The sequence below is a fragment of the Indicator indicator genome, chromosome 5 (assembly GCF_027791375.1).
Source record: "Indicator indicator isolate 239-I01 chromosome 5, UM_Iind_1.1, whole genome shotgun sequence".
NCBI classification, from domain to species: domain Eukaryota; kingdom Metazoa; phylum Chordata; class Aves; order Piciformes; family Indicatoridae; genus Indicator; species Indicator indicator.
Genome location: NC_072014.1, coordinates 31,170,844 through 31,184,085, shown reverse-complemented (window position 1 = coordinate 31,184,085; position 13,242 = coordinate 31,170,844). Strand labels below are relative to the sequence as shown.

Sequence of the window (13,242 nt, the reverse complement as noted above, 5' to 3'; positions counted from 1 at the left end):
GATGCTGCACTTTGGCTCCTGAAGATACTTGAGCTGCCTGACCATGTGTACCTTAACTATTCCATGAATGCATGACAGACCAAAAAATGAGAAAGCTGAGCTCAATACTTGGGGAATTTTCTCCTCTTGGTTCTGCATCTTAGCTGCTTCTCTCCATTTCTCCTGGGCTGCATCAAAAGATTTGTGGCCAGCAGATCAAGTCTGCCCTTCTTCTCTGCTCTTGTGACAGCTTACCTGGGACATCTGGCTCTGGAGCCCCCTCCACAAGAATGACAGAGGTCTGTTGGAGAAGGGCCACAAAGATGAGGGGGTGAGAGGAGGGCCACAAAGATGATCAGAAGGCTGGAGCACCTCTCCTCTGAGGACAGGCTGAGGGAGTTCGGGCTGTTTAGCTTGGAGAAGAGAAGGCTCTGGGGAGACATTATAGCTGCTTTCCAGTACCTGAAGGGGGACTACAGGAAAGCTGGATAGGAAGTATTTACAATGGGATGTTGTGATAGTACAAGGGACAGTGGTTTTAAACTATAGAAGGGTAGTTTTAGACTAGACATTAGGAAGAAGTTTGTTACTGTGAGCATAGTGAGACACTGGCATGGGTTGCCCGGAGAAGTTGTGGACACCTCAGCCCTGGAAGTAAGTTTGAAGAGCAGGCTGGATGAGGCTTTGAGCAAGGGCCCTAGTGGGAGGTGTCCCTGCCTGTGGCAGGGAGATTGGAACTAGGTGATCTTTAAGGTCCCTTCCAACTGAAGCCATTCTATGATTCTAGGAAAAGTTTTTTCACTGAAAGAGTGGTCAGGCATTGGAATGGGCTGCCCAGGGAGGTGGTTGAGTCACCAGTCCTGGATGTGTTTAAAGGCTGTTTGGATGGATGTGGTGCTTGGGGATATGGTTTAGGGGTGAGCCTTGTAGAGTAGGGTTACCAGTTAGACTTGGTGATCTTGTGAAGGTCTCACAACCCACAGTGCTGGGGTGGTTTTGGTAAGGGCCAAGCCCAGGCAGAGGCTGGCAGCCTGTTGGCAGCAGCAACTGTGTGCCCAGCCTGCCCTGTGCTGTCCATCAGACCTGGACTCTTGGAATCAGCAGGAGCCTGTGGCACAAGGATACTCCAGTCTGTGTATCTGCTTTTCCTGCTCCCCTGCCTGGGGCTTGGGCAGGAGCAAGCAGGTATCAGGATGATCCCTAGGCAGGAGGAGAGGACAACAGGATCTGGAAGCTACTCAATCTTATTTTCATCCTTCTTCCCTGTCAGTGTCATGAGCCACATAGGGCAACAGGCACAAAACTGAGCTTGCCTTGTACAGCTATGAAATCATGAGCCAGTCCTTTCTGGAAATAGGAGCTGAAATGGGAGCTTAGGAAAGTATTCACCTCTACCCTGTAACACAGTTTGTGGTACTTTTCAACCAAAATGAAATTGAAATAATTAAAAAAAAAAAAAAAGTTATTAAATGAATGATAACTCCCATTTTCTTGTCTGTCTTTCCCAGAAATAAACCATTTTTTGGTCTTCTTTGAGGTCGTACCCTCATAACTGCTGGACAAAACCCAATCAGATGGTAAATCTGAGGGCAACGGTGGAATGGAAAATATATCAAGAGCTCTAAAGACATTACAACATTTTCATTACATGCTAAACTGCTTTTTCCACTAAGCAGTAGCCTTCCAAAATCAGGGACTGATTCTGATGAGGGAACTGGGACCCAGGGCTGATAATAGCTTCTGATGCCCAGGCATTGTGTGGTCAATCCCTTCCAGACAGCTTCAGCTAACAGTGCTTCTAAACCACTGCCTTATTTATCTCATGATATTTTGTAGCTATAATAATTATTTCATTTGACCTTTTGTTGACCAGTCATTTACTCCATATTTTGGCACAAGGAAAGCCTATTACTGGCATTGTGCTCCCACCAGCAAGGAAGTGTCTTGCCTTCTGAAAACTAACAAGTGGTTAACTTGAGTTATGCCCTTCATCCATCAGCATTATCCTTTCATAAACTCATTGTTAAGGGTAGTCTGACATAAAAGAGTGGAGTGTGGAGTGAAGACCTAAGGGTAGTAGGGAAACTGTATGCTTAAGCTTTAAGGCTTCTACTCTAGATAGGATGTACTGGCAGGACTGGGAGATGCTCCTGCCACCTCACTGTATGCATGTTGTGTGTGTAAGGAGATAGAGTGGACTTCATTTGTAAAGAAAAGCTCTGAGTAAACACAGGAAAAGGATCATGTACTATTCCTTGATAGCTGTGGTATGATCAATCTGATTTTTTCCTAGTTGCTTCTGGGCTGTTGAGTATTTTACAGGGACAAGGCTGAATTTAAGGGTTACCGGGGATAATAACAAAAAGAACAGAAGTGGCATGGCTCAGCAGCACGTACACAGGTCCCCATTCCTCCCTTGTGGGTCATTAGCAGAGTTGGGAGCAATAAACCTGGTTGTTGTCTCTGCTGCTGGAGCTGCAGTGCTAGCAGGAGTGTGCAGAGGGAACAGATTAGGCAGGAGGTGTAAAATGTGATTAACTGCCTTTCAGAGCTCTCTGTTGAGGCCAGGTTCCAGTTTTCTAGGACTGTTTTCTCTGATAGTCCTGTGCTGTTCTTTCTCCAGTCTACTGCTACAGATCTGTCTTTTGCCTCTCTGTCTTTAGTTCACAGATCACTGCTCTGACCTTTGCCATCTCCAACATTGTCCTTTCCATCCCTGCTCCCATGTTTCCCAGGCAGTGTATTCTGCTAGCTCAGTGGCATAGCTATTGGTTGTACAGCAGGTCACACAGTTGTCTCCAGCCTGCAATTGAATATGCTCAGGTGCTTCAAGCCATTTACATACTACTTACTTAGCTGACATAGAAGAGAGGCAAGGGGATGGCCATGCAGGTAGGTATCTTCATGTTAATCACAAAATGTGCAAAAATGGAGTCATGCAACAGACTTAACACATAACCAGTTCTGAGTAGGTTTTCATATGAGGAGGAAAAGGTATGTTCTGAATGAAACTTTTCCCCTAATAGCCAAGCATTATGTCCATGTTCAAGAGTGAGAAGGGAATTGAAGCATCAAAAAAGATAGTTGCAGTTCATTTCTTCTCTTTAGCTAAAACCAAACTTGTTTTTCCTTGACTCAAAAATTATTAGTCTGGCTTTGTCGAAATTGTTTCATGTATTCCTCTTTCCTGAAATAAAACACTCATATCAAGAAGCATCTCATATAGTAAGTGTTGGCTTCCTAATAGGGACATCAGTGTTAACTTCCCAATATTGCTGCTGACTTGTGTAGTTCTGATTCCCATCATGCAAGCTTTCCATGTTTTATTCTCATAATAAACATTTTTATAGTGCTTATAATTGTAGTTTTCTAGAATTCAGCTAGAGCTGCATGTGGAGCTGCAACTATGCTGTCCGTGGAAGTGCAAGACAAGAATAAAGATGAAGGAGATATCTGCTAAATTAGAACAAAGAACAATTTGCTAGTCACCTGTAGAAGGCTGCAAGTCTGAGAAAATGTTGTAATCAAGTAGTCTCAACTTGAAAAATCGTAAGTCAGTGCATGGGATAGTTCCATAGGTCTCTGCTGATGACTTCATTCCCTGGTTGAAAATACTGCCACCATTTAACTTATAGGAATGTCTGATCCATTTATCTAGAGTGACAGCAATGGGAAATGGAGGGAGCAAACATCAGTCATTTACCCATGGTTATTAGGACACTATGCCAGCATCAATTTTCTGAATGAGGCATGAGTAGAAGACTCAGGGCATCCCTGTGTAGTATTTTCACATATACCCATTGCTATGTGGACATCAGAACAGCAACTGCTCTTCATTCCTCCTGTTATAACATGGCTGTTACAACACACAAGAGAAAAAAGTGTGAATAGCTCCATAAGTGAGGAATTTGGCATTTGCCCATGCTGGAAGAGGAACATGCTACAAGATACATTTCATTACTGCCATGAGAACTGGAGACATTTCTTATTTGTACGTTACATATTAAAACATACTAAGTTACTTGGTGAGCAATACAGACATCTGATATTTCAGCTGATTTCAAGTGTATTTCTTTGGGAGGTTTACTTTTATTTGTAAATATGTCAAATTTTAATTTATTTTTTCTGTATTTCCTCAAGTGTTTAAAAAATGCCAAAGTATATTTTGATTCTGAAATCCCTGCTTTCTCATCTTGATTTTTTTTGTGTACATTTTCATTTGAGTTTGACTAACAAAAAATATTTAATGCAACATGTTTGGTTGATGATTTATTGGAGTTGAAACGTAGAAGGAAAATTAAGAAAGCAAGCCAAGATAGAAATGTGTTTCAGGGTTTTTGCAAAAAATGCTTGTGAAAGTATGTTTGTTGTCTTTGCTTTCTCTCTGAAGACATTGCAGGGAATTCCAACTGAAAACAGCCTCTGCAATTTGCCTAAAACGTGCTGGAGTGTTATTTTACATAGAAGAAATAATTCCAGAGTGCTTGTTATTTACACTTTTCATTTCTCGTCCTTTTCAAGTACAGCTTGATGCAATAATCAACTTCAAAGAAGAAATCAGCTATTTGATAAATGTTCCAATGTACAAATATAGCATAAGAATTTTATATTTATATAAATGTGCATTCATAAATGTTTTTATCTTGGCTCTACATGCATTGTCTGGTGCTTGTTTTACTGAATAGTTTTAAATTTAGCATAATGGCTGTGTTTGCAAATTAATATTTTCGGTGTTGTAATTATTAATGAAACAATGTTTCCAGTTTAAAAAAAAACAACAACAAAACAACAAAAACTTTGTATTACAACATTAAAATTGATTCACTTAAATCAAAGAATCGTTGTTAATACTTGTAATTCAAACCCCTCTGCTTTCAGAACAGTCCACACTGCTTTCAGAGGGCTTTTCCAGTCCATCCTCAGCTGCTGTGACCAATTCAGTGCCCCTGTTGCAATAGCAGAGGTTTGCCTCAGTTGGCAAGGGCTGTGTTTGTCGTTCAGGAGAGAGCTGGATGATGCTTGCTTGTAGCCTTACAGAGAGGGGCTCCTGTGCCCTGGAGGTGTATATTTTCAGTGTCTCAGGGGCTAAGCTAGCTGGAACGTGTGGCAAGAATAAAAGAAATCAGTGAGGGAGAAGCATGTACAGCTGGGATATGAGAAAAGTAGAATAAATCAGTGTAGACTTCTTCCCCAGAGAATCAAAAGCATAAAAGACTTGTGGCAAGTCTTTGCCAGGACACCCAGGTGTGTTAGGGCCCAGCCAGCCAGCCCTGCTGTGCCCAAGCCTTTGCCCTGGCAGCATGCCATGCCATGCCATCACGCCTGGCAGGTTAAGGTTATTCACCCACAAGGGAAGTGGGCAGAGAAGTGTGTTTTTTTGCAGCAGAGTTAGGACACAGGCACTGTTACTGAGCTGAGAGGTTGAGGGATGTGAACAAAGTGTGTAAGTGTTGATTTTATATCTGGGTTAACCTGGTCATTGAGTAAGAGTACCTTGTTAACGATAGCCACCACCAACTCCCAGCACACTGCAAATTTTCTGGGCAAGGCTGGGATGATAAAAAGCTTGTGTGGTTTCCTCACTGTTTCTAATCTTTAGAGGGGATGAGGCTGTGCCTCTCAAAGATTGGAGTGTGAGAAGCTGTATAAGGTGGCATTAGGGGTGCTCGTTTCCTTGCTGCTGTAGGGCTGGGACACTCCTACATGCCTCGTCACCATCCCTGGACTTCTACTCCAGAACACACGCAATTATCAGCAATAAATTTTGTGACACTTTTTTTTTTCCTCTTTTCTTTAGCATCCTCTTTGCAGACATAGAGGGTTTCACAAGCCTGGCCTCCCAGTGCACTGCGCAGGAGCTGGTCATGACACTGAATGAGCTCTTTGCCAGATTTGATAAGCTAGCCGCTGTAAGTTTTCTATGAGAATTTTTTTTTTCCTGTTGCAAGGATGACATACTGTGCTGGTTCACTGGATTTCTGTAAATATTTGTTGCCCTAAAAGGCAAACTATTGCAAGCACGAATATAAGCAGACTAATTCTCTCTCCTTTACTGTTATTTTTTAATTAATTTTTTTATTCAGGAGAACCACTGTTTACGTATCAAGATCCTGGGTGATTGCTATTACTGTGTGTCTGGATTGCCAGAAGCAAGAGCTGACCATGCTCACTGCTGTGTGGAAATGGGGATGGATATGATAGAGGCCATCTCGTAAGTACCATATTCCCCATGGAGAATTTCAGAACAAAAAGCAAGCGGATTCTCTTTCCCGTTAGGTCTTATCTACATTAGTGGCAAGGTAGCCAAACCAGGGAACTGCTGCCAGCAAAAAGAGAAAACAGCTGGAACAAGAAAACACAATTGAGTAAAGGTTTGACAGCAGAAAGCAAACACTTGAGTCCCTCACAGCCATGTGGATATCAGAGCTCAGTCTCCTGGTGAGAAAGGCAGAGGTTAGTTACTGTAATTACTGGAAGTCTCATTCCCAAAGGAGGATTCATTCCACTGACCTACAGAAATGTAAAAGCAGAGGATTCATAATAACTATTAATCTTCAGTTACTCTTCACTTGTCTGTCTTTAAGACAGCTTTTTACTCACCTTACAATTCCTCTGCTAAGGTCTATCTTGTCTAGTTTAACTAATCCTTCTCTATGTGTCCCTGTGCCAAAAAGGTCATATTCAAGACTTTCTTAGTTAAATTAATTATTGAAGAAAACAATAAAGTTGGACTAGCACCAACTGGGACAGATCCATGGTGCTTTTTCCTTTATTTCCATTTAATCCCTATGTTTGTTTTTTTTTTTTTCTTTTAAAATCTGCCTTGCCTGCTCATAAGATCAGACTAGTAGTTATGCTTTTGTCCAGATCATTTTTGTCTTAAGAGAGTAATAAATGTAAGAACCATATCTAGTTATATTACTTGGAAGATTGTAGACAATATCAAATATTGTTTGTACTGGACATGAGGTTTCACAAGCCAGTTCTTTCAGAAATCTGTGAGGGAAGATCTATTCGGTCATCTTGAGTGTATGCTAGCTTAGGCACAAATTTCTGTCAGTCTTGGATGGTACCTGAGCTGACCTTAATACACCATCCCTGCTGCACAGAGAATCTGCTTATTTTCCCTTTTCTTCTACCTTTTTATTTTGCAAAAACATCTTCTAAAGTATCAGTGATAGCTGCAGAGAAGTAGATCTCCATGCAGTTCTCATCTCATTTCGTTCAGTAAGTGGATGGAGTTTCCACTTCATCCTGATAAAAAGTAGAGTTAACTACTTGCTGAGCTTGATACTTACATCCTTACCCTCTGAATTTCTTCAAGGACATAAAAACACACTCAAACTTTTCCACCTTGTTTTCATTACACATAATAATATTTTGAAAAGCAATGTTTTCATTCAGAAGACCCCATTCAAAGAGCAGTACCCAGCAGCATTCCGTTCCTTAGGTGTAAATTGTCAGGACTTCCTACTTTCCTCTTCCTGGTTTTAAATTCTGTTGCTGTTGACCTTTTGGGGTTTGTATGCAAAATACCAAATAAAAGGAGTACAATTAAGTGGCAGGTGACAGTGTCTTGTCAAACATGAAATGCAGTAATTCTTGGATGACACCAGCCCAGAAAGTCTCACTTTCTGCAGTAGCTGACCTTGATGAAATGCAGAGACCTTGATATGTTGCAGTGTAATTCCCCACATGGCTGAGTAACACCAGGATGTCTAGACTTCATTAATCCCAACCTGCCTTATCGTGAAGCAAACATGGAGCTGAAGTGCACTCAGTGTTTGTTTACAAATAGCTCTTCAGGAGCCTTTAAAACTTACTTCCCACTTGATGTGTGATGAATGCATTTAAGTCTTATCTCTTTAATAAGTCTGGAAAGTGATCATTCTCACTACCTGTGCTTCCCCCCTGCCTTCTCCCCTAAGGATCAAGATAAGAGATTTCACAATTAAGGTAACCAGTAGCTGTTGAACATTTGATTGCAGGTAACAAATCGCTACTGAGCATTTGATTGCAGACTTCACCAGCACTAGGCCTTGACTGTAGGCTGATTTCATCTGTGCATAGTAACAGTAGGGAGTGTTCCACCAGATCACAAAGGTAGAATTATATTCATTTGTATAAATGAACTGAAAAAAAGAGGAAGGTAATAAAGTATTTAATTTGCCTATAAAGGATAACCAAGCTCATTTGTTTGTTGCAAAGTCTGGAGAAAGTCACCCTCTCATCAACAACTCTACTGGGAAAAGTTCCTTGGTCTTGTGTCAGTAATGTGGCTTGGCAGAGAGTGCAGCAGGCTTTGTAGCACTCATGCAGCATGTTCTTTCTCCCTCCCCTGTGCTGTACCCACACTGCAGATGCTATTATCCTTGCAAGGGTTGTGGCTGTAGCTGCATTTTCATTACTCCAGTTCCTGTTGCTTTCCCAAGTGTTGTGGTTGGAGCTCTTTCAGTCCACAAGCCTGTGACATGTTACCCATATGCAGCTTCCTTTCCCTGCCAGAGAATCTCTGCTGCTTGCTAATAAAAGTAATGAATGTCACTTCAGCCAAGTAGGTGTAGTAGATGTAAGATAGGGATTGCAATGAAAAAGGAACTGTAAGAGGGTAGGTGTTGTTTCAACAAGAATTCATCTTGAACAGTCTTTTAAAGGGCACTGTGAGGAGTGAACTGGCTTCCAGAATTGATCTATCTTTATTCATTTATTTTCATTAGTTACTAAAGCATTAATATTAGCTCTGTATTGTTGTGAGGAAGTTGGGAGGACTTACCTGTCCTCCCAGAGAATGCTATCTAGAAAGGACTAGACGAACCTGTAAATCACAGAAGTTGAAATTTGTTAGATAGGAAGTAAAACTTCATGCTGCAAGGAACTGACAACTCAAAGGAAGGGTCCGTGTTATGTAATGTAAGTGAATTTGCCTGTGAAACACGGACATTCTGGGAATGATGTGATCAGCAATAACAAGAAGCAGAGTTGTTCTGATGGCCTCATAAGACTTTCCTCTATTCACATTCCTAAACATATTTTCCATGTGAACAGCTCTTGAAGTTAACTTTTGCCCTAAAAGGGCAAAACCCACAAAGTATTCCAGCAGTCATTTTGAGAGTAAGCAGAACATCCAAAACCTCATTAAAATCAGAGCTTGAGCATTTGTAGCTGCCTGTTTAGAGTGACTGCAGTAAATGTGGTTCTCTGGTTTTGCTGCTCTGACTGCAGCTTTAAGCCCCATTCAGGCTTTCCAGCTGCAGTGGGGTGTTTCACACACATATATTCAATCTGTGGAAGAGTTGGTGCTTGGTGCCATACAGACAAATGAAGATCTCTGAAATCACTTCCTTTTTCTCTTTGCAACATACTGTTTCTCTTAATGAGTTTGAGTGATGGCAGGTCATGTCCAGCTTTGGTATGGAAATCAGAGCCCAGCAGTTTATTCCTTTTACTGCCTTCAAGCATTTATTTTTACTGTATGAATTCTCAGCTTGACCATGAGTTCAGAGAACATAGATTTACTCCAAGGGCTCCCTTTTCTGATTAGCATGGTACTTTGCCAGCCAGATCATCCAATAGAAGTAGAGCTAGTCTGGTTTTGTTCTGTTGTCCTGCTGATGTGAATGAGCAGCACTGTGTGTATGTGTGAGTAATTTTTGGGTCAGTATGGGTTTTGGTGTTCTGGTTGTAAGTCTGTGCCACCAACTACAACCAAGCAGTTCTTAGTGATGTCCTTTTTTCCAATATCTCTTTTCAGACTGGTTCGGGAGGTGACAGGAGTAAATGTTAACATGAGGGTTGGAATCCACAGTGGGAGAGTTCACTGTGGGGTCTTGGGCCTTAGGAAGTGGCAGTTTGATGTGTGGTCCAATGATGTAACGTTAGCCAACCACATGGAAGCCGGGGGCAAAGCTGGGTAAGTTGCTTCATCAAAACTGTCTTGTGAATCCATGTGTTGGTTTGTGTCTGACATGTCACAGTGAGGTGGGGAAATGGGGCCCAGAAGTTCAGAGAGTCTATATGTCAGCTGTAAAACAAACTGTGGCTGTGGTGTTTTAAGCATGTACAAATGTTAGCAAGGTTATTCTGCTCCATGTCTACATGTCTTTGATTACAGAAAGTCTGCAGAATACCAAGATGGGAATATCCTTCTGTGGTAAAAACTGAATTCCTTACCTATGAAACAAAGCTAGTAGGTACAAAAGAAATGAGCAAGTCTGTGCTCACAGTTACAGAGAGAGGTGACCATATATTAAAAGTGTTGCTGGAGAGCGTCCCAACTATTGATGGATATTGTGTGAAATACTGTTTCAGACCAGCTTTTTGTTTTGAAACGTTCAAAATCAGTGCTTTTTCCACCACTGTGTGGACCAACTAAATCAGAGGTGCTGCCAAATTGATTCCACGAGATCATTTTTCTATGTGCCTTTCCATCTTTTCTCAGCTCTGGAAGAAAGTGTAAGACTACGATTCTTGATAGGACACTGCTGCAAGGCACTCATATACCATAGTGATTTATGGGATACAACAAAAGAAGATACATGCTGCAGTATATGTTACGTGTGTCCAGTCAGTAGACATGGCCTTGTGAAGGGCCTGTGTTTTCCAAAAGAATGTATCTGCTGTATGTTAGACCAAAGAATGAGTGCTTTATATCTAAGGAGATTCTTTTAAACAGATGTGTAAGATGCTTAACACAAACACCTCTCTCTCTTTAAGAAGATACCTCCTGGCCTGCTTCCTTTAGAACAGATAAAATTCCCATACCACATCTGTGAGAGTAGTGGCATAGCTAAATAAACTGCCTTTTCTTGCTTGTTTGATCCAGTACCTGTAAACCACAGAAGTTGAAATTTGTTAGATAGGAAGTAAAACTTCAGTACCTGGATCAAACTGGACAGGAGCAGGCTTTTTAAGTGATAAGTTTTCAGAGCCTACACAACTGGCTTGTCTTTTGTCTCATTCAAGGCGCATCCACATAACAAAAGCAACCCTGAACTATCTCAATGGAGACTATGAGGTGGAGCTGGGCTTTGGAGGGGAACGCAACGCTTATCTGAAAGAGCACAGTATTGAGACCTTCTTGATTGTACGGTGCAGCCAGAAACGGGTAAGAGCAAAGTAATGCAGATTTAGAACTTCTAAGAACTGGATGGTCTCCAACACTCCGCTGTTAATAGCGATATATATTTTTTGAATTAAATTTGATACTTATACTAGGTCTTAAAGCAATAGGTTAAAACTATAAAGATCTCAGACAGATTACAGACAGAATTGGTTTTGTCCACCTGCTCACCACATTGCCATTAACACAAAGATCAGAGCATTCCTTGTCGTTACTTCTCAGCCTCTTTCTGAAGAAATAACGTAATGATCACTGTGACAGTGGGATGAGATCATCGTGCCTACTGCTATGACATAGGTCAAGCTGCACAAAGTAAGGCTACTAGGGCATTACTAATTTGAACTTAATTCAAACTCAAATGGGCTTCAGCCAATATATCTTCTTTTTGTGACACTGCAAAGAGCAGAAAATACATTGATATTATCTCGACTTTGTATTCTTTTAAGTAATGATAGACTGTAATACTAGAAAATTACCTTTTTAAGATCATCCAGTTGAGCCTAGCCAATAATATTTCTCTAAGCAATTTCTGCACTATAGACACTACTTTGCTATTCACGGTACAAGCAAGCACGGAAAGATTGGCCTGAATTGAAAACCATTTCAAACCATTTCTGAATCTAAGACCAACTAAACCTTCCCAGGGCTATAAATATGGCCAGAGCGAGATTAGATTCATTATTGACATGTTCCAAAAGCATGGTTGATTTGAATAACTATAACAACATAAATGGAAATGCTTTGCTTCCAATGCCTCATTTCCTGAGTGAATGGAAGCCTCAAATCTCCTTAATGAATATTGTGTAAAAAATATTCAAGAAAATCCCTTATCATCTGCTAAAGAGAGAAGCTGTTGTTTTGGTTTCTGTCTGCTCGTAAAATAAATCTCATTAATAATTGTCAGTCTTCAAAAGAGGATTAGAGCTTGCAGTGAAAGATTATTGTTTCCTGAGTATCACTGCCTGTCAGTGGGCCAGATGATGTTTATACCTAAAACACTTCTTCTTTGCTGGATAGGTTTGAGAACATAAAACAAAATACCCTCATGGTCAGCTGAGCCCTGTCTCCTGGAGTGGAGAAGTTATATATATTGACTCCTTAAATCATACACTCAAGTTGTCTGAATGTTCTTGTGGAGAACTGAAGGTTTCTCTGGAGAGAAGACTTGAGGTCAGGAGTCTGCTCCTTGCCAGTGTAGACAAAAAAACTCAGCAACAGTGACACAAAGCACTTGGGACTTGACTTCGCTTTTGACTAGGACACAGGACAGAGAGTCAGGGTAGATATGGATTCAATTCCAGACTTATATTTTGAGGAACTTACGTCTTTGGGCCTTGATTTTCCATGGCAAAATAAAATGGATGTTGTCCCCCTCATCATTCTTTCAGTGCTTTATATGTATTTATTGCAGCTCTGTTACACAGTGTGGCCCTTAGCTGAGGTCTCTAGGCACTGCTGCTCTGATGTGCTGCATCCCAAAGTAGCTAAGAACTGGGACATGCACATGACCTATGTAATTACTGTGCTAAATTGAAACTGCTACCCAAGGTCATGGATATTAGTGTTTAGAGTTTAAGGGGCCCATACTGCTGCCACTTTCCTGCTCCCATAGTCATTTTCTATCCCTTTGTGAATAGTTCAAAGTTCTTTCCTTCTTTAAAAACTCGTTTTCACATAATACGAAGAGTCACAAGTGAGAAAAGCTTTCTCCAGTAGTCAGCTCAGTCTTGAATATGTTGCCTAATGCTAGGCAAAGTTCTAGCACTTCACCTTTTCCTTCCATTTCTGCTCGATTTTAATGACTTCTTGGGATGTATTTAGCCAGGTTTTGATATTCAGTCTGTTCCAATAATGGCTATAAAATGTTCACCTAACTTAGTAATGGGTTCCTGTGAGTCATGTCTGTGTTCCTGCTATCCATACACACAAGGCACAGGATTTACACTGACCTGAGAGCAATGCTTAGTTGACCCAAGTAACTTCATGCCTGAGCTGCTCCTCAGTTCACAGATAGATTTCAATTATCTGAATACTTGGTCCATCAATCCCATGGCCATCATAACCGAACAATACCAGGAGTTAAGATGAATGTATTAAATGTAGCAGCATCTGTACCATACTTTTTTTTTACTTCATGTTAATGC

The 13,242-nt window shown here is 41.0% G+C and overlaps 1 protein-coding gene across 1 annotated transcript in view; it reads left to right on the top strand.

Moving 5' to 3' along the window:
* ADCY5 (adenylate cyclase 5) overlaps window positions 1-13,242 on the top strand; it is a 207,596-nt gene that overhangs the window by 147,691 nt on the left and 46,663 nt on the right. The window contains exons 4-7 of the mRNA XM_054380728.1: window positions 5,777-5,888; window positions 6,063-6,190; window positions 9,731-9,889; window positions 10,942-11,083. Of these exons, the coding sequence (XP_054236703.1) occupies window positions 5,777-5,888; window positions 6,063-6,190; window positions 9,731-9,889; window positions 10,942-11,083 (541 nt within the window). The remainder of the gene's footprint in view (window positions 1-5,776; window positions 5,889-6,062; window positions 6,191-9,730; window positions 9,890-10,941; window positions 11,084-13,242) is intronic.